Raw genomic sequence first — 26,498 nt, 5'->3', positions numbered from 1 at the left:
ACACAACACAAACACACACACACAACACACACAACACACACACAACACACACACAACACAAACACACACACAACACAAACACACACACACACACACACACATACACACACACACATACACACACACACACACACACACACACACACACACACACACACACACACACACACACACACACACACACACACACACACACACACACACAACACACACACACACAACACACACACAACACACACAACACACACACACAAACACACACAAAACACACACAAAACACACACACACACACAACTCACAACACACAACACACACACACACACACACACACACACACACACACAACACACAACACACAACACACAACACACAACACACACAACAACTAACACACACACGAATTGACAGGGTGGACAGAGATAAGATGTTCCAGAGATGGGACACAGTGAGAAGGGGTCACAGTTGGAAGTTGAACCTCGGATGAATCGCAGAGATGTTAGGAAGTATTTCTTCAGTTACAAGAGTTGTTAGTAAGTGGAATAGTCTGGAAAGTGAGGTGGTGGAGGAAGGATCCATTCATAGCTTTAAGAAGTGGCATGATAAAATTCACGGAGCAAGGAGTGACCTAGTAGCAACCAGTGAAGAGGTGGGGCCAGGAGCTATGACTTGGCCCCTGCAACCACAATTATGTGAGTACACACACACACAGCAAGGGAACCCAGGAAGTACATAAAGAGCTCAGCACTATGATGCCAAATAGTGTTTTTCATTCAAGTACCACAAAGAACAGAAATATAAAAGGCTAAAAAGTTGCTGAAAATTCACTAAATATGCACAGGCATCTTACTGATGACATTATCATGTTAGATGATATAATTGCAATATTATTATTCCCAGGTCATTCACATTAGTTTTTTTGCTCTATTGTGTGGTTGAAATCCTACAGGTTTAGTGCTTCCTCCCTAATTATAATAACATTGTGTGGTTGGAATTTGTTTTATACTCCAAAATAGTTTTAATTTGCTCAAGTTTTCCATATCGCAGTAATTGAAATTTCTCTTCATTGAACTTCATATTGTTTTCTGTGGCCCATTTAAAGAATTGGTTGACGTCCACTTGGAGTCTTGTAGTGTCCTCGATGGAGGACACTGTCATGCAGACTCAGGTGTTGTCCACAAAGGAAGACATGGCGCTGTAGCTTACATTTTTTTTTTTTTTTTTTTTTTTTTTTTTTGTGTGTCATCCAACTGACCATATCCCACCGAGGCAGGGTGACCTAAAAAGAAAAACAAAGGTTTCTCTCTTTAAATTTAGTAATATATACAGGAGAAGGGGTTACCAGCCCTGGCATTTTAGTCACTTTTTGCAACATGCATGACTTATGGAGAAAGAATTCTGTTCCACTTAGCCATGGAGATGAAAGGAAATAAACAAGAACAAGTACTAGTAAGAAAAATAGAATAAAACCCAAAGGGGTGTGTATATATATGGTTGTACATGTATGTGTAGTGTGACCTAAGTGTAATTAGAAGTAGCAAGATGTACCTGAAACCTTGCATGTTCATGAGATGGAAAAAAGACACCAGCAATCCTACCATCATGTAAAACAATTACAGGTTTTCATTTCATTAACTTTGTAGGACAGTAGTACCTCCCTGGATGGTTGCTGTCTACCAACCTGCTATCTAGGACATCTCTGTCTGTCAGATATAAGGATGAGGGAGAGTACTGTGCCTTGTGGAACAGAGCTTTTCACTGTAACCACCTCAGACTTTACTCTGTTTACAATTACTTTGTTCTACTTGTTAGGAAGCTCTAGATCCATCTACCAACTTTTCCCGTAATTCCTTTATCACACATTTTGCGTGCTGTTACACCATGGTCGCACTTGTTGAAGGCTTTCGCAAAGTGTGTGTATATTACATCTGCATTTTGTTTGTCCTCTAGAGCATCCATGGCCTTGTCACAGTGATCCAGTAGTTGGGACAGCCAGGAGTGTCCTGCTCTTAACCCATGTTGCCCTGGGTTGTGTAACTGATGGTTATATAGATGGGTGGCAATCTTTCTTCTTAGAACCTTTTCAAAGATTTTTATGATGTGGGATGTTATTGCTGTCGGTATGTAATTCTTTGTTATTGCTTTACTGCCCCCTTTATGGAGTGGAGCTATGTCAGTTATTTTAAGTGGCTGTGGGATGACCTGTGTCCATGCTTCTGCAAGTCCCTATGCTCATCAAGTCCCTAAAGCCATTTGTCTCCACTCCTGTCTCACACACACATGCCTGCTGTATATCTAAGCCCCTCACACACACAACCTCCTTTACCGCCTCCCTCCATCCTTTCCTAGGACGAATCCCCTATCCTGCCTTCCCTCCACTAGGTTTATACACCTTCCAAGTCATCCTATTTGCTTCATCCTCTAAGTGACCAAACCACCTCAATAACCCCTTCTTGGCCCTCTGAATAATACTTTATCATTTTTTATTATCATGGAGAAGTACCTAAGGAGTGGAAAGTAATCAGGTTTGATCCAAAGGGGAGGATAGCACGAATTCATTTCATCCAAATTCATTCACCTGCAACAAGGCACCTTCTTTGAAGGGAGTTTTCGTGGGTGTCATTTCTTTAGATTTTTCTATTTGTATTTTTTGATTTGTGGAGTCATTTCCCTTCTTGAATGTTATTATCAACATAGAGAAGCACTAAACCCATAGGGATTATATATTCATGGGAGGCAGAATATTTTTTTTAATCTGGGGGGAATGCATTAAACCCATAGGGATCATGTAGCATCTGGGAGGCTTTCAAGTTCAGTTCACAGAAGAGGAGGGCAAGACTGGGACCCTTGAATCAAGGGTCCTCACTGGCTTCATGATACCTCCCTCGATAGGGAAAGAGGAAGCTAAGCCCATATAGGAGTTAATAAGATTCAGTCCATGGGAGATCTGGTTCAGTTCTTTGGATCAAGAACACCTCGGCAGCATCAAGGCAGCTCCTTGAGGGGCCAGGCATTTTAAACACCGTTCTTATAGTTATTGCTGCACCTCATACCATTGCTTTTGTCTTACCCAGTATTACTTCCTGTTTTCAGTCTCTAAAGTACCTGCGGAATTCAAGTGAAATGTTACCATATGTGATCTTTCTGGCAGCCCCTGGTATGGACCAGATCAAGAGTTTGTACAATATTGGCAGTTCAATGGGATCCTCCAGTCGTAACCTCACTGTGAGTATCTCTTGGCTGTACTGTGTCAGAATCTGATTGGTAAAATTTTGGGCTCTGAGGCAGACATAGTACATGTACAGTATTTACTATACATATAAAATTATTTAATTGTATTTTCTTAGTATTTATTATTTATGACATTTTATACCATTCACATCAGTGATAAAAAGCCATATCCTTGTCATCTTGCATGAACCTGTCAAAGTCTTGATGTTTCAGCTCATAAAATCATATTTTTCTTCTCAATGTATTTTCACTGGAGTTGATACTGATTGTGGCAGCAAATTATTACTGTAATTGGGAAGTAATTAACCCATAGGGGTCATGAAGCACATGGGATTTGTTCCAAGGGATCAAAAGCCCCTCACCAGCATCAAAGTATATCTCCTTTGAGACCTATGGCAGCATACAGTGATTTTGTTTTCATTAATAACTAGCTTTGACCAGTAATATTTTTTTAATCTGTTGTTTTGTATTTAGCTTGGTGTGAAAAAATACCTAGTATAATTTACCTTTATCAAAGTACCCCATTTTTCTTCATAATGTTATTTTTTGTCTTTTTTTGTTTAATTGCAGTTTATAGCATTTAACTTTTGCTGACATAAATTAGTTTGTATAATTATTTTGCCTTGTATTAGTATGGAAAAGCATCCTTTAACTTTGAAAAGTTTTTGCAATGTTATTTGTTAGTTTACACTAATATCTCCATTATTCAACAGCTGTTGCTGATATCTAAAGTAGAATTAATTTTGTCTCAATATTTAAATTCTGAAAATTATTCTCTTCTCATTAATCTGTATAGCTACAGTGCAACCCCAGTTTTTGTCCGGTCCAGTTATCGTACAATTCAGTTTCTGACCACTTTTTGGCGAAATTTTGTTTTTATACATCCGTACCAGACGCGTCCGCCTGCCCACAGGACGCAGCCGCTCATACATTCGTGACTCAGTCTGCCTTTGTTACTTGTTCAGTGAGTATTACTCCGCACGTTCATCCGAAACATTTCGTAATAATCTATTGTTTTTTGTGCTTGCGACTGCTAAATAAGCCACCATGGGGCCAAAGAAAGTTTTGAGTGCCAGCTCTTTGGTAAAGAAGGCGAGAAACACAATAAAATTCAAGAAAGAACTCAGAGAAAAATACAAAAGTGGCGTACGTGTGGCCGAGCTTGCCAGGATGTATGGGAAGTCCCAATCAAGAGAGCTCTGGAGGAATCATTTCAATATCCTCAATTGCATAAGCCTTATAGATAAGGTTTGGCAAGGAGTGACTTCCAGGACAATTAACTCTTCTTGGAAAAAATTGTGGCCAGAATGTGTTGAATCTATTGTGTCTTTGGGGAAGTCCAAGGGGTTGGAGGTGAGTGGTCAGGATGTGGAAGAGTTGGTGGATGACCACAGGGAAGAGCTAACCACTGAAGAGCTGCAAGACCTTCATCTGGAACAACAACGGACCTTAGCCGAGGAAATTGCTTCAGAGGAGGAAGAGAGAGGGAAGAATGTGCCTTCTTCAGCGATTAAGGACATTTGTGCAAAGTGGAGTGAGGTGCAAAGTTTTGTGGAGAAATATCACCCTAACAAAGCTGTTGCAAGCCGTGTCAGCGGCATGTTCAATGACAGTGCCGTGCCTCATTTTAGGCAAATCTTAAAGAAACACCAGAAACAGGCCTCTCTGGACAGATTTTTTGTGCGACAGGGGTCCAGTGACTCTCAAGCTGGTCCTAGTGCCAGTAAAAGACAAAGAAGGGAAGTAACCCCAGACAGGGCTTTGATAGAAGTTCTTATGGAGGGGGATTCCCCTTCGAAACAATAACCTCTCTTCCCTCTCCTCCTCGCCGTCTTCCATACGCCAACATGTCTTTTCAATAAAGGTAAAAAGTGATGTTAAATGTTCATTTAACCATTTCATTAGTCATTTATATTTATTTCCCATTGTTTTCTGAATGTAAAACTATAATTATTCTCTATAAAATGTGTTTTTTAATATTTTTTGGGTGCCTGGAATGGATTAATTCTTCTTCTTTCAACAAACTGGCTATGTTCCACCAAAGCAGGGTGGCCCAAAAAGAAAAACAAAAATTTCTCTTTTCAGCTTTAGTAATGTATACAGGATAATGGGTTACTAGCCCCTTGCTTCCGGCATTTTAGTCTCCTCTTACGACACGCATGGCTAATGAAGGAAGAAGTCTGTTCACTTTTCCATGGAGAACGGATTAATTGGATTTACATATTTTCTTAGGGGAAATATTACTTCAGTTTTCATACGAATCTATTTTCGGCCGACCTTCTGGAACAGATTAAAGACAAAAACCGGGGTTCCACTGTATATTTCTTGACACCATTTCCTTCAAGGACTCTCATTCAAGTTACTGCACTTGGAAAGTGGAGATACTGTTATCAGCCGAATATCCGAATATCCATGTGGCATTTTTATACTGCATCTTCCCAAATTTTATTAGAAATTACTACCGATTGTAAACTTGTCCAACCATACCTGATCCTTTATCACTTGCCTGTCAATGTGCCTGTTGCTTGCCGCCCCTCCAAATCCAGTTTGATCGCAACAGCTCCATGAGATACAGCTCCCGACGTGCCAGGACATTAGAGTCTTTGGCTTCCCTCTATGAGGTAAAGTATCTTTATTGAACAATGTATTTTCTACATCTTGTTTTGTCAGCCTATATTGAAATAGTATTTATTTATTAGTAGTATTAAAATTAAAAAAAAAATTGAAATATGATTAGTATTGTTAGTTTTATCACTATTATAATAAAAAATGAAGCACTAAACCTACAAGGGTCATACAGCACAGCAGTTTTATCACTAATTTCTATTTCTTGGTTGGTTAATGAGGTTTCAAGCCTATCAACACTAGAGTCATTAAGGCTGCGTGGTAACCTGTTCACCCCAACATGAATACTATAGTCCCCAAAGTAGAGATTAAGGTAAACTTTCAGCACATATACACTGCGACAGATATAGTGTATGGCCATTTCACGACTTATGTGCATGCTGAACAAGAAATTCAGCATTTTCTCTTGGGTTATTTATTAACCTTGAGCTAATGAGTAGATGTTAGCTCATAATTGGTGATTAGAAGCAGCATGCAGTGTTGTTCAGTGTTTTGATTGTTATATTGGATTTCCTCACTCTCATGAAGAGCTTCAGTGATGTGAATTATAATATTCATGGGAATGTGCAAAATCCATAAGGGACATACAGTGCTTTGAGAATAGGATGTAATCAGGATTGATTCAAGGGAGAGATGTGTAAACTTCTGGGGGTCATATGTGTCAAGAGGGTGTGTAAAGAAAGTTGAGAGTGAACATAGATAAGAGTATGGTGATGAGAGTATCAAACAAGATAAAGAAAAATTGGTGGAAATAAATGTGTTCAGATATTTGGGAGTAGATTTGTCAGCAAATGGGTTTATAAAGGACGAAGGGAAAAAGGTAAGTGGTTCATTGAGGTACAGGTATCATCCGACTTACGACCAAGCTTGGTTCCGACCATCACATTTTTGTAATGATTTTATTTTAATGTTTTATTTTGGTATTTCATTTTTTACTTTACTTTTTATGCTGTTAGCACTGTATTTTATATTGTAAGGTTTAGGATAAGCACTCTGTACAACGCAAACAGTTGTTTATTTCCCAGAAATTTGGCACACAAAACATGGTCATAAGTTGAGTGGTCGTATGTCAAGCAGGTCATAAGTTGGATGGTAGGTGTATCTGTGGAGACAAAAAAAAAAAATTATCCATGGAGGCAAAGAAGGGAATGTACGAGAGTATAAGGGTACCAATAGTACTTATATGGGTATAAAGCATGGATTGTGAATGCTGCAGCGAGAAACAGGCTGGAGGCAGTGGAGATGTCGTGTCTAAGGGCAATGTATGGTGTAAATACAGTGGACCCCCGCCTTACGATCAGCTTCCAATGCAACCAATTATGTAAGTGTATTTATGTAAGTGCTTTTGTACGCATATTCTTGGGGGTCTGAAATGGACTAATGCCGGTAACGGCATCTGAACATACTTCTGGAATGAAATTATATCGTAAGGCGAGGGTCCACTGTATTATGATGAGAATTCATAGTGTGGAAATTAGGAGGTGTGGAGTTACTAAATATATTATTCAGAGGGCTCAAGAGGGGTTATTGAGGTGGTTTGGTCTTTACAGGATGGAGCAAAATAGGTTGACTTGGAGGGTGAATAAATCTGTAGTGGAAGGGAGGAGGGGTAGGGGTCATTCTAGGAAGGGATGGAGGGAGGGGGTAAAAGAGGTTTTGTGTGCAGGGGGCCTGGACATGCAGCAGGCATGTGTGAGCATGTTAGATAGGAGTGAATGGAGACGAATGGTTTTTTTGGGGGGACCTGACGAGCTGTTGGAGTGTGAGCAGGGTAATATTTTGTGAAAGGATTCAAGGAACCCAGTTAGCCAGATTTGAGTTCTGGAAGTGGAAATTACAATGCCTGCACTTTAAAGGAGGGGTTTGGGACATTGGTTGTTTTGAATGATGCCTAAACTGTTATATCTAGGCACCTCTGCAAAGACATTGATTGTGTGAATGATGGTGTTTTTTTGGGGATCACCCTGCCTCAGTGGGAAACTGCTGGCGTGTTGAAAAAAAACAAAACGTGTTATACAGTGCACTAGTGGTGGTAGCACTAAGGTAGTAGGTATTTTTTGTCACATTTACAAAGCTTTACACAAATTCATGTATTACATGAATATAGCTTGCATGCTGCAACAGAATGAAATCACAGGGAAACAGGGCCTTGAATCATACTAAATTGATATAATTTTACTCTTTCAAGTTCATATTCTCAATAAGCATAAAAAGAAGTACCCCTGGAGCAATTTTAAAAAATCTTCCCTAAATAACTTTGCTGTTTTAATCCGACATCCCATTAAATGTACATGTTGAGCCTTTGTCCAGCTATATTTTTGTCCATTTTATGATATCCACTTTATGGGGCTTCATTTTTTCATGTTTACTGTGTATATCTTGAGTGGAACAGAGGAGGGGTAAGTATTGTCCCAGAAAGGGTTAGAGAGAGGTTAAGGAGGCATTGAGTGCTAGGGAGCTTTAACTCAAGCAGACTTGTGAGAGCATGTTAGGAGTGAAGGCAGATGATTTGAGGTGCTGTTGGAATGAGAGCAAGATAAAATTTATGGAGAATTCAGGAAAACTGGTTAGTCAAACTTAAGTCCTTGTGGTGGGAAGTAGTGTGTGCACTTTGAAAGAGGGGTGAGGATGTTGCAGTTTGGAGGGTTATCTGAACTTATGTCAGTATGCTTCTTGGCAAAACAGTAAATGAGTTCTTTTCTTTCTTTCTTTCTTTCTTCCTTTTTTTTTTTTTTTTTTTTTTTGGAGGGGGGGGGTTTGTCTCTACCTTGGAGATGGCCAGTAAGCTATTTTTTTTTTTTACACATCCACACATTTACTATTTTTTATTTGACTTGAATGTGACTGAAAACATTTGTTAATTTACTGAAGGGAAAGGTTTCCTTAAAACTGAGAATTGCAAATTTTTTTTTTTTTTTTCACCTTACTGGCCATCTTCCATCAAGGTATTATTATTATAATCAAAAAGAAGCACTAAACCCACTAGGGTCATACAGCGCTGCAGGGCAGAGGTTGTGGCTGGAGCAGAAAACAGCCAGGGGTGGAGAGGATAAGAGAGATAGAGTTAGAAAGGGCTGTGAGTGCTAATGGAAGTATTATCAAAGTTTGTGTAATAAACCAGTTGCTGTCAAAGAGGAGGTCTGTGTCAGAGGTGGAGTTGTCAGTAAGGAGAGAAGATGAATTAAGGGTGTTAGAGTGGTGACGATATCAGGAAAATTCTGCATGCTTGTTAAAAGACAGGACAGTTCAATAGAATATGGCAAACTGAAATTGGAACCAGACAGTTCTCACAGAGTGGAACAGGCCACCTCTCCATGAGATACCCATAAGTAAGATGGGTGTGCCCGATGCAAAGAGGAGAGAGCGTAGTCTCCCAACCTCGGCATCAGTGACAAGAAGGCCAGAAACACAAACTTGGTTTGATAAAATGTAATTTGTTATATTATATTATTATTATAGTAATTTGTTATAAGTCGTATCAAACCAACATTGTTGCCAACAGTTGCGAAGGTGGTTAGAGATTACAGCAAAATAATCTGAGAATGGAATACCTCTTTATGAAACTGGGAGGTCATGTACTGCTGATCATGCAGCAGTCTGCCTACTCATTGCCCTGAACATCATGACAAGGGATCTAAAACATGATTTTTTTTGTTTTTGCTAGAAATGAGGTGCAACCAAAGTTGTATACGAAGAACTAGGGGGTGAGGTGAATCAAATTTTTTAACAGCTTGCAAAGCACTAGTCTGAGACTACTACAACATTGAGGTGGGCATAGATGAAATACGGATAATTGCAGTGAGAATTGTATGCATTTCAGCTGTAAAAATGCTAGCCGAGTCTAATACACGACTTTGCACTATGCTGTCCGGAACACACTTCCACCAAGGCAGGGTGACTCAAAAAAAGGGAACACAAACCAGCGTTTATTCAATTGCTGTCTTGCCAAAAGTGTACTAAAATCACAATTCAGATTGTCTTCCAGTTGTTACATCCCCACCCCTCATTTAGAGTGCAGGCATTGCCTTTTCCACTGTCAAGATGCAAGTCCAGCTAACTGGTTTCCCCAAGTCCCTTCATAAATATTAATGTGCTCACAATCCAACAACACACACATTAAAAACCACTTGTCTATTCACTCCTGTCTAACACACAAACTTGCTGGATGCTCAAGCCCATAAAACTCAAAGCCTCTTTTACCCTCTCCTACCTTCCACCTCAGATTTGTACACTCTTCACCATCCTATCCCTCTCCATCCTCTCTAAAAGCCCAAACCACTTCAGCAATCCCTTCAATCTGTTATTCAATGTATCACTGCCTAGACATTTTTATTTACTCTCAACACTTTGCTCTTATTTAATCTGTATTCACTTTTAATTTCCTTCTTCAGCATATCCTCCCAAATTCTTCAAACTCAGTATTCCCCCCCCCCCCCCCCCCCCCCCCCCCCCCCCCAAAAAAAAAAAAAAAAAAGGTAACTCCCTTCACTTTCTATTCAGTTCTAAATTTGATGCTAGAAATAATAATTAAATTGTGTATGTAATAAATATGTTCTCACACCCACATTTTTCACAAAGAACACTGCAGTCTGTACCTTGTTCCTATGTTGCCTTTGCATTCATGTACTTTGCTTAAGTTATCTGAATTGCTTAAATTTGGAATGCTCAGAATTTGATGCACTGCAATATGCACACTAATAAAGTTTTCTCTAAATCAGTCAGTTTTTTTCTTTTCTTCACAGGAAGATGATTTCAAGCGCACAATGGAGGAAAGTGCGAAACTACAACGAGCTTATGATAAATATTTTGACTTGATCATTGTTAATAATGATCTTAACGAAACTTTTCAAGAAATTATGGATGCCATTGACCGCCTGGAAACTGAGCCTCAGTGGGTTCCTGTGACATGGGTTTACTAATGCAGTTGTTGAAGAGAGTTCACTTAAAGGGAATGTGTATATTTGATATACAGGTACCTTACTGTACATTATTGTCTGAAGTTATTGTTATTGTTAAACCTTTTAATACACACACAATGGCAGCAGCACCCAGGGGGTGCTTGGGGAAGATTCAGCAACCCTCCCCCCCCAAATAACAATAGTAATAATAAAGCTGTTTCAAAACAGGTTTAACTCCATTTCCAACCAGTGAGCCACCCATAAGCCCCCTTGGTATACAAATTTAGTGCTGCTCCTGCACATACACGTACTGTATAGCTCTTCCAGTAAACAGTCAACAGTTTCAAAATTTAGTTATTAATTATTTCCTGTGGATTTGAAAATCCAGTTAGTTTTTATCTGAAAAAGAATTAAGGTAACATTTTAGATTTGAAATGGTGTAATATGTATTGATCAATCAGTAAAGTGCAATACTGTTTGGAAGATAATACCTATAGGACATCGAAAGCTTTTTCATTTCTGTAAGTTGTCATGTCTTCCATGAAAATCAAAGTTACAAAACAAAAATAACATAATTCAAAAATTAATAATATAATTAGTTGTTGAAAAACTAAAACTACCTAACTTAATTTCGTGTTAAACGGTCAGTTGTTAAAGAAATTGAGCCAAGTTATATCCGTACATACTGTGCTCTTTTATCACTCATTACTTTAAAAGTTGCATTACTTGCTGTATTATAGAAGCTTATGTAATTTTCACATAATATTTTCTCTTGAAATCATTCCTTAGCATAGGTCTTTAATAAATTTGGAATTATTATAAGATTTGTTAATATGGTTGAAAAGTTATTCATATTGGTGCTATACTAACAATTTTGAATTTAAAAAAAAAAAAATCAAGTCTTACAGTTTTATATGTTACACTATTGAGTTCTCTTGAAGATAGCTCTTCCCCCAACTCTTCAACAATATGATCTAGTAAAGAATTACCCTAGATCATCACCATATAAAGAATTAAAGGTTTCTTAACAAAAAATGCTATACACCAAAGCTTCCAGTGTGTATGCCATTTCCTGCTCTTTTTTTTCTCTCCAATACATTGGTGAAAATGACTAATCCCCTTTCTTGAAGAACACAAGTGTGTTTGCCTTGGTGGCACTAACTTTTTTTCTTTTTTTTTTTAAGGTTTGAGTAGAGATCTGTTCCTCTTCCAGTCTTTACAGATGCACTCTTATTGAACCATCTCTTATATACAACAGTCCTAGCTGTGTTTCTGCTGGTGCTTGCCACAAACTGCAAAACCCATGTTCTGTTTTCTAGGGGGAGAAGGGGAATGCCTTGATGTTGAAGGGCTCTTGATTCAAAAATTTGAGTTATCTTCCCTTTCTTAGATTGAATCAGATTGCAATCCATTCGCAGCCACTATTCTACCTCTACAAATTCAGCATTTTCCTGTGAATGTTACAATAATAATTCAGAACTCATGACTGACTTGATCTTGACTATCTCATCACCTGACTAGCCTCATAGTATTCTCTTCACTTGACTGTCTTCTGGGCTTTCCTTCTCTCAATTGTGACGTGGTCAAAAACAGACCAAAACGTCTTTTTAGCCTAAAGTTTCTTCTCTCAAGTGTTGGTTAGTTGTAAATGTTTTATTTCAGATTAAAAACAGGTTTAATTTAAAACTAAAGGTAAATTCGCCACACTAAATATTCTTGCCTTGAATTTAAAGTATTTGTGCACAAAATACACACTAAGCTAAATTGAATAGTTCAAAATCGAGATTTGTATTATACTGTATGAAAAAAGTTATATTTATTTTAATCAAGGAAGTGATAAGCTGTAGGTGTTATAAATAATTATTATTATTATTATTATTATTATTATAAAGAAGAAGTACTAAATTAGGTGTTATATAGGGTAAGGGAGGTATTTATGGTTGATCCAAGAGGACAATAAGTCCAGCTCCTTGGATCAAGAGTCTTTTTACAGCTTCAAGGTACAGTGGACCCCCGGATAACGATATTATTTCAATCCAGAAGTCTGTTTGGGTGCCGTTATAGACCGAATTTGTTCCCATAAGAGATATTGTGAATTAGATTAGTTCGTTTCAGACCCCCAAAAATACACCTACAAAAGCACTTACAAAAATACACTTACATAATTGGTCGAGTTGGGAGCTGATCGTTATGCGGGGGTCCACTGTATATTCCTTGAGTGGAATTAAAAAAAAAAAGCATAGCACCTGTGATTATATTCAAACTGGCTTAAAAAGATTTGGTGCACTTTTGTTATGTAATAATAGTATTTAATCAGTATATTAGGCTCTTAACTTTTTTGCAGTTATTATTGCATTTTTATGAAGAAAATTCTCATTCCCTAAATAACCAAAATGAATGTTATACTGCAAAGTAGTATAGCAAAGCTCAAACATTTAATGAACAAATGGAAAGAATTTTTACACTTGAATAATATGCTGGATTTTTCTTACTTCAGTAAACTCCAAACTCAAGCATATCCACAGGTATATCTAAAGGTATTTATTATCTTGTGGTGTCTTGACATGAGAATGAAGCTTTCATGAAGTTAATGCTTTACCACATTTTTCTGACCAGACAATACTGGTGCCTTTATATATTAGTAAGACAAAATACTGTGGCTGTTAAGAAGTCAAATGTAAGCCAAATAAAATTAGCCATAACTTATCATGTGCAACAATAATTAATTTGTTGTTTCATTATAAGAGATAAATTAGTCAAAATTTTACAGATACACTACTATATATTTTAATTATATTTCAATACTGTTTCTTAATCTGAATTCAAGATAGAACATATGCAATGTTATGGTCAGAAAGCAAAATATTTAAGCAAATATGTTCATTACTGCTGTATAATAAACTATTGTACTGATTATTTTAATTGGGCAGGTATTAAACCTGTGAGAAGTCATATTGCACCTGGGAAATGGAAGGCATTCAGATTCAGTCCAAGGAAGGGGAGGATAGGTCCAGTTCTTTAAGATCAAGAGTCCCCTCACTAGCATCAAGGCACGTTAACAAATGTAATGACTGAAAAAATATGTAATAAGCTCAACTGTTTAAAACAAGTTAAAGATGACACATAAATAATAAATTTGTGTTCATAGTCAATCATTGCCATTACCAAGTATTTTATTTACTTTATATCTGTGACTAATGTGCTCAACTAGGGATCAAATTCTTTATTTACGAGTAAAGTGTGAATGAATTCCATGTCACATTAGTCCTTGATTAACCATAATTATCTGCTCAGTTATGTTTGTGAAATATCTAAGAAACATTACAATTTTGTTAGAAATATGTTCAACCTTTTTTTTTTTTTAACAAGTCGGCCGTCTCCCACCGAGGCAGGGTGACCCAAAAAGAAAGAAAATCCCCAAAAAGAAAATACTTTCATCATCATTCAACTCTTTCACCTCACTCACACATAATTACTGTTTTTGCAGAGGTGCTCAGAACACAACAGCTTAGAAGCATATACGTATAAAGATACACAACATATCCCTCCATACTGTCAATATCCCGAACCCCTCCTTTAGAGTGCAGGCATTTGCGTACATCCCATTTCCAGGACTCAAGTCCGGCTATATAAAAATAACCGGTTTCCCTGAATCCCTTCACTAAATATTACCCTGCTCACACTCCAACAGATCGTCAGGTCCCAAATACCATTCGTCTCCATTCACTCCTATCGAACATGCTCATGCACGCCTGCTGGAAGTCCAAGCCCCTCGCCCACAAAACCTCCCTTACCCCTTCCTTCCAACCTTTTCGAGGACGACCCCTACCCCGCCTTCCTTCCCCTACAGATTTAAATGCTCTCCATGTCATTCTACTTTGATCCATTCTCTCTAAATGACCAAACCACCTCAACAACACCTTGTCAGCCCTCTGACTAATACTTTTATTAACTCCACACCTTCTCCTAATTTCCACACTCTGAATTTTCTGCATAATATTTACACCATACATTGCCCTTAGACAGGACATCTCTACTGCCTCCAACCGCCTCCTCGCTGCTGTATTCACAACCCAAGCTTCACACCCATATAAGAGTGTTGGTACTACTATACTTTCATACTACTCCTATACTTTTCATACTCCTCCCCAATTTGATATCTAAATTTTCTTTATCTAAATCATTTGATACCTTCATCACCTTACTCTTTTCTATGTTCACTTTCAACTTTCTACCTTTACACACACTCCCAAACTCGTCCACTAACCTTTGCAATTTTTCTTTAGAATCTCCCATAAGTACATCCCTGTCTAAGACCTGCTTTTACCGGGAAGAAGTTTCAACCTTCTTGCCTCACTTAATTAATGGCTAGGTGGACTGTGGCCTTACTGACCCCTTCAAATACACCACACACCAATATTTTTGAACTCAGCTTAACTATTTGAGTCTCCTACCTCCTCTTCAAATCTTTAAAAAAAATCTAAGACCAGGCAGGTACATACAGTGCATCTTGGGGGTTACACTACCTAATTAGTATAAGTAAATAACGAAACTAGTACCTATTGAGTAACCACCAGCTTCCTTAACCCTTTCATTGTCACCCATTTACATCATTGACACCAGTGTAGATCTGTATTTAGAGCACAGCAACCTCAAATATGCTATGAGCAGTATTTTGGCCTAGATAGATTTAAGAGACTGGGTATCTGGAAACCTGCCCCATCCAGTGCATGATTGGAAAAGCAAGCCTTTTGTGTTGGGTTTACAAGAGCAACTTTGAGGTGTTTTCTATGGTTATATTGTTGTTTCTCTGTATGACCCTTGTGGTTTTAGTGTTTAGTTTTGATTGTAATAATTGCTATTTCTTAGTAACAGTTGATAGAACGGAAGACATACTAGTGAAATAGAGATGATTTTGGTTGGTTTCAGACCAGTAATAGTTTGAAATAGGACTCAAGGTGGCAGAAATATTAGATTTTTTGGTGATTTTCCTAAGAATGGGTAGGGCTTCCAGTACAGTAGACACCCGGTTTTCGTAATTGATCCGTTCCAGAAAGTTGACTGAAATCCGAAATGGCTGAAAACCGAAGTAATATTTCCCATAAGAAATAATGTAAATCCAATTAATCCGTTTCAGACACCCAAAAGTATTAACAAAAAATACATTTTAGAGAGAATAACTATAGTTTTACGTACAGAAAACAATGAGTAATAAATATAAATGACTAATTTTAATGATAAATGAAATTACATACTTTTATTGAAGACTCTTAGTATATATTTGTAATCCCAAGCAGACTACATCCCAGTGTATACCTACCGGCTACATACACTGCGACCTACAGCCATATTATTGCCATCAACATACCATGTTCACTGAGTTTAATCGTTTCTAACAATTATCCTTCGATACCATCATAAACAAAGGGAGACATAATGAATAATTCATGCTGAGAATGCAAAAAAAAGCTTATGTATTAAGGGCAGTTAGTGGGAGAAAAAAAACAGATTCATACAGTTTTCTCTAATGCTGGACCAGAGAAAACGTAATGTTTACAGTCCACCGCACATAAACATTGCATGTTTATATGCTGTGTAACGTGTTTCTTACATAATTTAAGAAAATACCATAGATGGATACAAGGAAAATAGCAGCAGCAAGTAAGAGAGAGGTGAAGGTTTATAAACTAAAAGAGGAGGCAGTTAGGGTAAGATATAAACAACTATTGGAGGATAGATGGGCTAGTGAGAGTATAGACAATGAGGTTAAAGATGTATGGGGTAGCTTTAAAAATGTAGTGTTAGAGTATTCAGTAGAAGTTTGTGGTTATAGGAAAGTGGGTGCAGGAGGGAAGAAGAGCGATTGGTGGAAAGATGATGTAAAGAGAGTAGTAAGGGAGAAAAAGTTAGCATATGAGAGGTTTTTACAAAGTAGAAGTGATGCAAGGAGGGAAGAGTATATGGAGAGAAAAAGAGAGGTTAAGAGAGGGGTGCAGCAATTTAAAGAGAGAGCAAATGAGAGAGTGGGTGAGATGTTAACATATTTTGTTGAAAATAAGAAAAAGTTTTGGAGTGAGATTAATAAGTTGAGGAAGCCTAGGGTACAAATGGATGAGACAGTTAAAAATAGAAGAGGAGAATTATTAAATGGAGAGTCAGGTATCGGGAAGATGGAGGGAATATTTTGAGGAATTGTTAAATGTTGATGATTTCATGTATAGGGCAAGGAGGAATAACATCTTGTAGGAGTGAGGAAGAGCCAGTTGTGTGTGTGTGGGAAGTTCATGAGGCAGTGGGTACAATGAAAGGGGGTAAGGCATGGGATAAAGATGGAAATGTTAAAAGCAGGTGGGGATATAGTTTTGGAGTGGTTGATGGTATTCTTTAATAAATATATGGAAGAGGGTAAGGTACCTAGGGATTGGCAGAGAGCATGCATAGTTCCTTTGTATAAAGTCCAAGGGGATAAAAGAGTGAAAAAAAATAATAGGGGAATAAGTCTGTTGAGTATACCTGGTAAAGTGTATGGTCGAGTTATTATTGAAAGAATTAAGAGTAAGACGGAGAGTAGGATAGCAGATGAACAAGGAGGCTTTAGGAAAGGTAGGGGGTGTGTAGACCAAGTGTTTACAGTGAAACATATAGGTGAACAGTATTTAGATAAGGGTAAAGAGGTTTTTGTGGCATTTATGGATTTGGAAAAAGCATATGACAGGGTGGATAGGGGGGCAATGTGGCAGGTGTATGGTATAGGAGGTAGGTCACTGAAAGCATTGAAGAGTTTTTATAAGGATAGTGAGGCTCAGGTTAGAGTATGTAAGAGAGGGAGATTATTTTCCAGTAAAAGTAGGCCTTAGACAAGGATATGTGATGTCACCGTGGGTGTTCAATAAATTTATAGATGGGGTTGTAAGAGAAGTGAATGCTCAGGTGTTGACAAGAGGTGTGGAGTTAAAAGATAAAGAATCACACACAAAGTGGGAGTTGTCACAGCTGCTCTTTGCTGATGACACTGTGCTTTTGGGAGATTCTGAAGAGAAGTTGCAGAGGATGGTAGATGAATTTGGTAGGGTATGTAAAAGAAGAAAATTAAAAGTGAATATAGGAAAGAGTAAGGTGATGAGGATAACAAAAAGATTAGGTGATGAAAGACTGGATATCAGATTGGAGGGAGAGAGTATGGGGGAGGTGAATGTATTCAGATATTTAGGAGTGAACGTGTCAGCAGATGGGTCTGTGAAGGATGAGGTGAATCAGAATTGATGAGGGGAAAAGGGTGAGTGGTGCACTTAGGAGTCTGTGGAGACAAAGAACTTTGTCCATGAAAGCAAAGAGGGGAATGTATGAGAGTGTAGTTGTACCAACACTTTTGTATGGGTGTGAAGCATGGATGATTAATGTTACAACGAGGAGGAGGCTGGAGGCAGTGGAGATGTCATGTTTGAGGGCAATGTGTGGTGTGAATATAATGCAGAGAATTCATAGTTTGGAAATTAGGAGAAGGTGTGGGATTACCAAAACTATTATCCAGAGGGCTGAGGAGGGGTTGTTGAGGTGGTTCAGACATGTAAAGAGAATGGAACAAAACATAATGACTTCGAGTCTGTATAAATCTGTAGTGCAAGGAAGGTGGGGTAGGGGGTCAGCCTAGGAAAGGTTGGAGGGAGGGGGAAAAGGAGGTTTTGTGTGCGAGGGGCTTGAACTTCCAGCAAGCATGCGTGAGCGTATTTGATAGGAGTAAATGGAGACAAATGATTTTTAATACTTGACATGCTGTTGGAGTGTGAGCAAAGTAACATTTACAAAGGGTTCAGGGAAACCAGCAGGCCAGACTAGAGTCCTTGAGATGGGAAGTACAGTGTCTGCTCTCTGAAGGAGGGGTGTTAATGTTGCACGTTTATAACTGTAGTGTAAAGCACCCCTCTGGCAAGACAGTGATGGAGTGAATGATGAAAGTTTTTCTTTTTTGGGCCATCCTGCCTTGGTGGGAATTGGGCAATGTGTTAAAAAAAAAATCATAGATGGATTAATGAAAATGTCTATATTTACCTAAAATAAGATATTTAATGTGCCCAGGCGCACACATCTGGTACCAATGATTTCTGAGAGGATGTATGAAACCCTTTGGGAAATTCCTCCAAAAAAAAGTGCTCGAAATCCGAATTATACGATTTCCGCACCGGCCGAAAACCGGGGGTCCACTGCATTCTGTTATATGGTATTTTACTAGTTCTGCTTTCACTATTGGGACAGCCTCAGTTATGATCAGTCATTCATGGTTATATTTTATTAATCCAAAAAACAAAGAGGGTAAAACTTATAATTTTTTGTAATGGATTCAAAATAGAGGGCAAGTTCTGTATAGGAGAGGCCTGGGGATATGATTAGTCAACAGAGGAAAGACTGGTTTAGTGGTTGAAATGCTTTGTGTTTATTTTGGACTTTTTAAATTAGAACTTTTTTAATTTTGGGTAGTTCTGGTAAATGAATGGGCAGTTTCTTGTGCTCGGTCAATAGAATCGAAATAGCTAGGAATTGAGCATTGGAGTGGGGTTACAAAAGTATTCAAAGTGGGTGAAATTGTCAATGAATAAATTGCACTCGGACCACATGTGTAATTCCATAGGTTTTCCATCAAATTTCACTTTTTTTTATGTCATTATCTCCAGAAAAGGATTCTCTTTTTTTTTTTTTTTTTCAGATTTATTTTTTGTTTTGAAAAATTGTGACAATTTCAGAGGTCGGTTAACAGCCAATGGTGTAGAGCTGGCATGAAGATGCCATTTTGTTTCAGATTTATTAAAATTTCCTGATACTAACAGTGGAATTCAGCCAAAAAGCACACACTGTAGATTGAGCCTAGGATAATCCAATATAGTGAACCAGTGTGATTTACTTCTATGTTTCAGTGAGTACTGCACCTTGAAACAATTGTAATATAATGTTTCCTTGTAAATATATGCTTTACAGTGGTCTAGAAGGCTGTGTACACAGGTGTTATGGACACAGAATTGCATTATTACATACTATAACCCAGGATATTCCCTCAAACCTAAATATATCATAATGAACCTAAGATAACTCAAGAAAATCATATAGTGTGACTTATTTTTATTACACCTCGACACAATTGTAATACAGCCTCTCCTCCTTAGCAACATATGTACTCGCTTACCGATGCCTCAGACTTACAACAGGCTCTCTGACCAGTATTTATACCTAAATAATGTATATTAGAGCTGATTTCCTCTATTCTGTTTATTTCAATATATACAGTACACTGTATAAACATTTAAAAATATACGAGAAATATTATAAATAGTGCAAAGGTGACATTAAAATAATATCAAAGATGGCTGACACAAACCCACTACCATTATAGTATGCTCCTCACTTAGAGACGAATTTGTTTAACGACGTGGTCTTAGGAATGAAACTCCGTTGTTAAGTAAGGAGACTCTGTATAATCATATTTGTACACTGCACTGGACCTTCATGAGTTCAACACATCATTTCAAATGTAATAATAATAATATGGTATACTGGTAGAAGATGAAAGTGGTAAAAAAAAATATATAGTAGTATATAGCATACTATATTCCAGGTGGAGCAATGTCCAATTTATGTACATCCTCATGTTTGAAATGCTAAAACATCTTGAAACACATCTAATATCATTTGAAACTAGTGTACACAGTGTTAGACATTATAAACAATAAAAATTTTTTAAAAACAATCATAAGTTGACATCAGTAAATGCAAAATTTAAATATCACTGGCACATTTATACTGCTGTCATCTATAAATGATCATTTTTCACCAAATTCAGCACAACATAAAATTGTAATTTACATCCTAGTCTCTTCCTTTTTGTTTGAGTCTACTTTAAAAAATACTCTTTCAAACTAAGAAGTTTCATTTTTCAAGATTTTACCACACAGGTAATTTTATTTCTGGGTATGCCACAGTTAGTAGATTAAGGCTAAACTGTACAGCAGTATAACTTGACCCTGTGTAATGACCATCTCTGCAAAGAAATTATTATTATTAATAGAAATTCTACTCATGTGGGTCATACAACTCTCAAATGAAGACTGGATTATGTATATCAGTGCCTATGACCCCTTGGGGGAGATTTTTTTTGATGAAGGCAAGGCTATTGATGCAAGGAATTTGAACCTGTCTTCCACTTCCTTGGATTGAACCTGATTGCCTCCCATTTCCTTATGTTGTATGATCATTATGAGTTTTGTGCTTTCCCTTTAATGTACTAATATCATAACATAATATCGTTTGTTATAAGTACCATGAAATTATAATTAATGAAAATGCCCAAAGTTATTAGCATTTCTTCCATATTAGCAAAAGGATCAATTATATTTAAAAGATGCAGAAGCACTGATAGTAATAAATTTTAATAGTAAGAAGTTTTAAGCATAGATGAGCTGGATATGCAAGTACAGGTATATTCCAAGCTGACAACTTTTCATGTGACAAAAAAAAACATGAAAAATAATGAATAGAATTGTACATAAGATACATTACTTTTGTATGCCATCAAGAGTAAGTGCTGTGAGGCAGTCACCTACTTGAAGTGATAAGGTATGGCTACATCTGATAGGTGTATAAATGCCTTAACAACACAGGTGTTCACTGTGTGAGCTTCTCGATCCTTATATAGTTTTATATTTATGTTTATACATAAAAATAAAATGAAATCTTATTAGCTGTTTCATTATCATTTTTTTTTTTTTTTTAATGAACACTTCACCCCTCAAGGAAGGTTCCTTGATGTTGGTGAGGGGCTCTTGATTTGGGGAATTGGATCTGTGCTCCAGTTCCCCAAATTAAACCTGAATGCCTTCCACATCCCCCCCCAGGCGCTGTATAATCCTCCGGGTTTAGCGCTTCCCCTTTGATTATAATAATAATAATTAATGAACACTTCAGCCATTTCCCGAGGCAAGGTGACCCGAAAGAGGAGAAACACTTCCATAATCATTCACTTCATCACTGTCTTGCCAGCAGTATGCTGACATTAAGTTAGAGAAACTGCAATATATCTCCACCCCTCCTCCAGAGCATAAGCTCTGTACTTCACACCACCAGGACTTTGAGTCTGGCTAACCAGTTTCCCTGAATCCCCTCATAAATGTTACTTTGCTCACACTTTAATGTCAAAGTATCAAAAACCATTTGCTTCCACAAACTCCTATCTAACACGCTTGCTGGAAGTCTAAGCCCCTCGAATGCAAAATCTCCTTTACCCCCCTCTCCAACCTTTACTAGGACGACCCCTACTTCACCTTCCTTCCATTACAGATTTATACACCCTCCAAGTCATTCTATATTTCATCTCTTAAGTGTCTGAACCATCTCAACAACCCCTCCTGCATACTTTTAGAAACCCCACACCACCTCCTAATCTCCAAGCTATGGATTCTCTGCATAATATTCACACCACAACCCCTCAGGGGAGGCTCCTTGACACTGGTGAGGGGCTCTTGATCTAGGGAATTTGATCTGTGCTCCAGTTCCCTGAACTGAGCCTGAATACCTTCCCCTCTCTCCCCCCCCCTGCCACATGCACTGTATAATCCTACAGGTTTAGAACTCCTCCATGATTATAATAATTATATAATTCACACCACAAATTGACTTCAAATACGACATTTCTACTGCCTCCAGCCTTTTATTTGTTGCAACATTCACCACCCATGCTTCACACTCATATAACAGTGTTGGTACTTCTATACTTTTATACATTTTCCTCTTTGCTTCCATGGGTAATGTTCTTTGTCTCCACAGACTCCTCAGTGCACCACTCGCCTTTTTTTCCCTCTTCAATTCTATGGTTCACCTTGTCTTTCATAGACCCATCTGCTGACAAGTCCACTCCTAAATATCTGAACACTTTCATTTCCTCCATACTCCCTCCCTCCAATCTGATATCCAATCTTTCATTACCTAAATATTTCATTATCCTCATCCTCATCTAATATCTGGTTATCATTATGTTGTTGATTTTGCTATAGCTTGTGCAGGTGCTGACTCGCCTAATAGTAGCCTCACTCCAGAATGCTGTCAACAGTGTCTCCCATTGGGCCACTATTCGGGTTTAAATTTTGTAGTGCTAAAACACAAACATTTACTTTCACCAGATGTTCAATCGTCCCTGATACTCTATTATACCTCTATGGCTCACAAATACCCGAATGTGATACGGTTAGATTTCTCGGCCTACTGTCTGATCGCTGGTTGTCTTGGAAACCTTACAATACCTCCCTGAACGCAACTTGCCATAGCCGGCTGAACCTCCTTAGCCCCTTCAGGGTTTCGGCCGTACTAGTATGGCTTACGGCCCAGGGTCCTTGACATACTAGTACTCATAAATTCTAGTCCCCTCAAGGAAGGCTCCTTGATGTTGGTGAGGGGCTCTTGATTTAGGGAATTGGATCTGTGCTCCAGTTCCCCGAATTAAGCCTGAATGCCTTCCACATCCCCCCTCCCCTGGGCGCTGTATAATCCTACGGGTTTAGCGCTTCCCCCTTGATTATAATAATAATCATAAATTCTAGCGCCTTCAAATCTAGTGAGAGAAAGCTGGTAGGCCTATATATGAAAGAATGGGTCTATGTGGTCAGTGTGCAGTATAAAAAAAAATCCTGCAGCACACAGTGCGTAATGAGAAAAAAAAAACTGACCGTGTTTTTGGATTAAAACAGCGAGTTTGCACTGTATTTTCGTATGGTATTTATTGTTGTATTCTCTTTTTCCTGGTCTCATTTTATAGAATGGAAGACACATTACAGAAATTGAGATGATTTTGACTGGTTTTACAATGAAAAGTACCTTGAAATTTATCTCAAAGTAGCAGAAATGTTCGATTTTTACCAAAGTTCAAAAGTAAACAAATCATGCTAAGCGTCCAATACACATCAACTGGTGAGTCTAATATTTTTTCACAAGTGCGCCGATATTATTTATACCATTTCTACACTAATGCAGTAGTCTGCATAACAGTAAATCTTCTATTTTTTGTGAGAATAAAAATTCAAAATGGAAAGCAAAAGAATGTAAGAGGGGCATGGGGACGTGACTAATGAACAGAGGAAATGTTATTTTAGCGCCAGGAATGCTTTCTTGTTTATTCTGGACCCTATTTGGAAATTGGCATCTCTTGAAATTTGTGTGAATTGGCAAAATTGCTAAATTCTGACCACTGTATTGGATAGTTCAAATCGGTAAATGGGTGGTTTCTTGTACTCATTCGATAGAAAAAATGGAGTTCTAGCGAAATAGTTATGATTTTTGTAGATTAGTACACTGGAATTGGCCGAAATTAGGACTCAAAGTGGGCAAAATCGCCGATGAGTAAACATCGTCGAGACTGCTAACTTCGCGAGAACATAATTCCGCAAGTTTTCCATCAAATTTCATACTTTTGGTGTCATTATGATCGGGAAAAGATTCTCTATCATTTCATAAGAAAAAATAATATTTTTTTGAAACTTGGGGGACCCTGAGAACAAGTCTCTGAGAGGGGCTGTGGACCCTGAAAGGGTTAAAATCCTTGCTCATCTTTAATGGGGGGCAGATCGTCGAACCCTCCTTCAACTGCATTCAGCCTTAATTTTATCAAAGCTAGATTATAGTGACCAGATATATTCTGCGGCCTCTTCTGCAACTCTTTTTAAACTCAATCTCATCCATCATCAGGGATTACGTTTATGTCAAGGTGCTTTTCACTCCTCACCTGTCGAGAGCCTCTATGCAGAAGCAAACGTCCCATCCTTGAATGATCTTGATGCTCGTTGCCTCCGCTATTTTGTCTGCTCTCATGACCTTCATGATCCTTCTACATACAGGATAGTAGCAAATGTTAGCAGAAGTCCATCATTTGCTTGCCGCCCCTGTTTACTCCATTCCTTTTCTCTTTGTCTTCAATCGCTCATCTTCTCTTCAATTGCCCCCTTGGGAAGTTCCGACAGTTCCTGTCTGTTCTTCCTCCCTGCTGTGCGCGAAAGCCCAAATCCCTACAGTTGCTTCTCACTCTCTAAATCATTTCCGATCTCATTCTCATTGCAGTGTACACTGATGGTTCTAAATCCTCTGATGGTGTTAAGTTTTCAGCAGTGTTTTCTGACAGTGTGGTGCGAGGTCATTTATTAAGATTCGGCTAGCATTTTTACAGCTAAATTGTATGCCATTCTCAATGTAATTATCTGTATTATATCTATGCCTACTTCAAAGTTTGTAATCATCTCAGACTCCTTTAGTGCTTTGCAAGCTATTAAATAATCTTATTCACCTCATCTCTTAGTTCTTCATATACAACATTGGTTACGCTGCATTACTGAAGTTTTATGACTGATCGTGGGTTCTATCCCCACCCATGGTATGATTTGTTTGCAATCGTGTCATTACGATTTCGGGAGTCATTAAATCGTTTTCTGTTGGGTCCCTGGTTATGTTGATGTTCAGGGCAATGAGCAAGCAGACTCTGCTTTGCAATCTGCGGTACATGCAATCTGCAGTACATAACCTACCAGTTTCATACAGAGGTATTCCATTCTCTGACTATTTTACTGTAATCTCTACCCACTTTCACAACCGTTGGCAACAACATTGGTCTGACATGACTCATAACAAATTACAGTCTATCAAACCAAGTTTGGGTTTCTGACCTTCTTGTCATCGATACCGAGGTTGGGAGACAACACACACTCGTCTTCGCATCTGACACACTCTAACTCATGGGTATCTCGTGGAAAGGTGTCCTGTTCCACTTTGTGAGAATTGTCTAGTTCCCGTTTCAATTTCACATATTCTATTGGACTGTCCTGTCCATCAACTAGCACACAGAATTTTTCTCTGACGTTGTCACCACTCTAACGCCCTTACTTTATTTTCCCTCCTTGCTGACGGACCCACCTTTGACACAGACTCCCTCTTTGAATATCCACTAGGAATTTTTATTGACCTAAGAAAAGCTTTTGACACAGTAGACCACGACATCCTACTCCACAAACTTGACCATTACGGTATAAGAGGCCATGCGCTTGCTTATTTCAAATCTTACCTTACTAATAGGTATCAGTATGTTACCATTAAAGACACAGCATCAACAACACGGCCACTTGATACTGGAGTTCCGCAGGGAAGTGTCCTTGGTCCCCTGCTCTTCCTCATATACATCAATGATCTTCCAAACGTATCCCAACACCTGAAACCCATTCTCTTTGCTGACGACACGACTTATGTCATCTCTCACCCTAATCTTGCCACCCTCAACACCATTGTTAACGAGGAGCTGATCAAAATATCGACTTGGATGACAGCCAATAAACTTACGCTTAACACTGACAAAACCTACTATATTATGTTTGGTAGCAGAGCAGGAGATGCACAAATTAACATTAAGATCGACAACACTCTAATTACCAGACATAATGAGGGCAAATTCCTAGGCCTATACCTTGACAACAACCTGAATTTCAGCACCCATATCCAACACATAACCAAAAAAGTATCCAAAACAGTTGGGATCTTCTCCAAGATACGATACTACGTGCCGCAAAATGCCCTTCTCACACTATACCACTCACTTATTTATCCATACCTCACCTATGCTATTTGTGCTTGGGGATCAACTGCAGCAACACACCTAAAGCCAATAATAACCCAACAAAAAGCTGCAGTAAGAATAATCACTAAATCCCATCCCTGGCAACACCCCCCCCCCCA

General features: G+C 38.3%; 1 protein-coding gene across 6 annotated transcripts in view; it reads left to right on the top strand.

Moving 5' to 3' along the window:
• Positions 1 to 21,474, top strand: part of vari (MAGUK p55 subfamily member vari) — a 344,145-nt gene extending 322,671 nt beyond the window's left edge. For all 6 annotated transcript variants that reach the window (XM_070085146.1, XM_070085147.1, XM_070085149.1 and 3 more), the window contains 3 exons: positions 3,091 to 3,222; positions 5,775 to 5,849; positions 10,596 to 21,474. In XM_070085146.1, coding sequence (XP_069941247.1) covers positions 3,091 to 3,222; positions 5,775 to 5,849; positions 10,596 to 10,772 — 384 coding nt within the window. In that variant the 3' untranslated portion in view covers positions 10,773 to 21,474. The remainder of the gene's footprint in view (positions 1 to 3,090; positions 3,223 to 5,774; positions 5,850 to 10,595) is intronic.
• The last annotated feature ends 5,024 nt before the right edge of the window (positions 21,475 to 26,498 follow it).

Source organism: Cherax quadricarinatus, chromosome 15 (genome assembly GCF_038502225.1).
Source record: "Cherax quadricarinatus isolate ZL_2023a chromosome 15, ASM3850222v1, whole genome shotgun sequence".
Classification (NCBI taxonomy): domain Eukaryota; kingdom Metazoa; phylum Arthropoda; class Malacostraca; order Decapoda; family Parastacidae; genus Cherax; species Cherax quadricarinatus.
The sequence above is the reverse complement of the archived record's forward strand: the minus strand, read 5'-3'. Positions and strand labels throughout refer to the sequence as shown.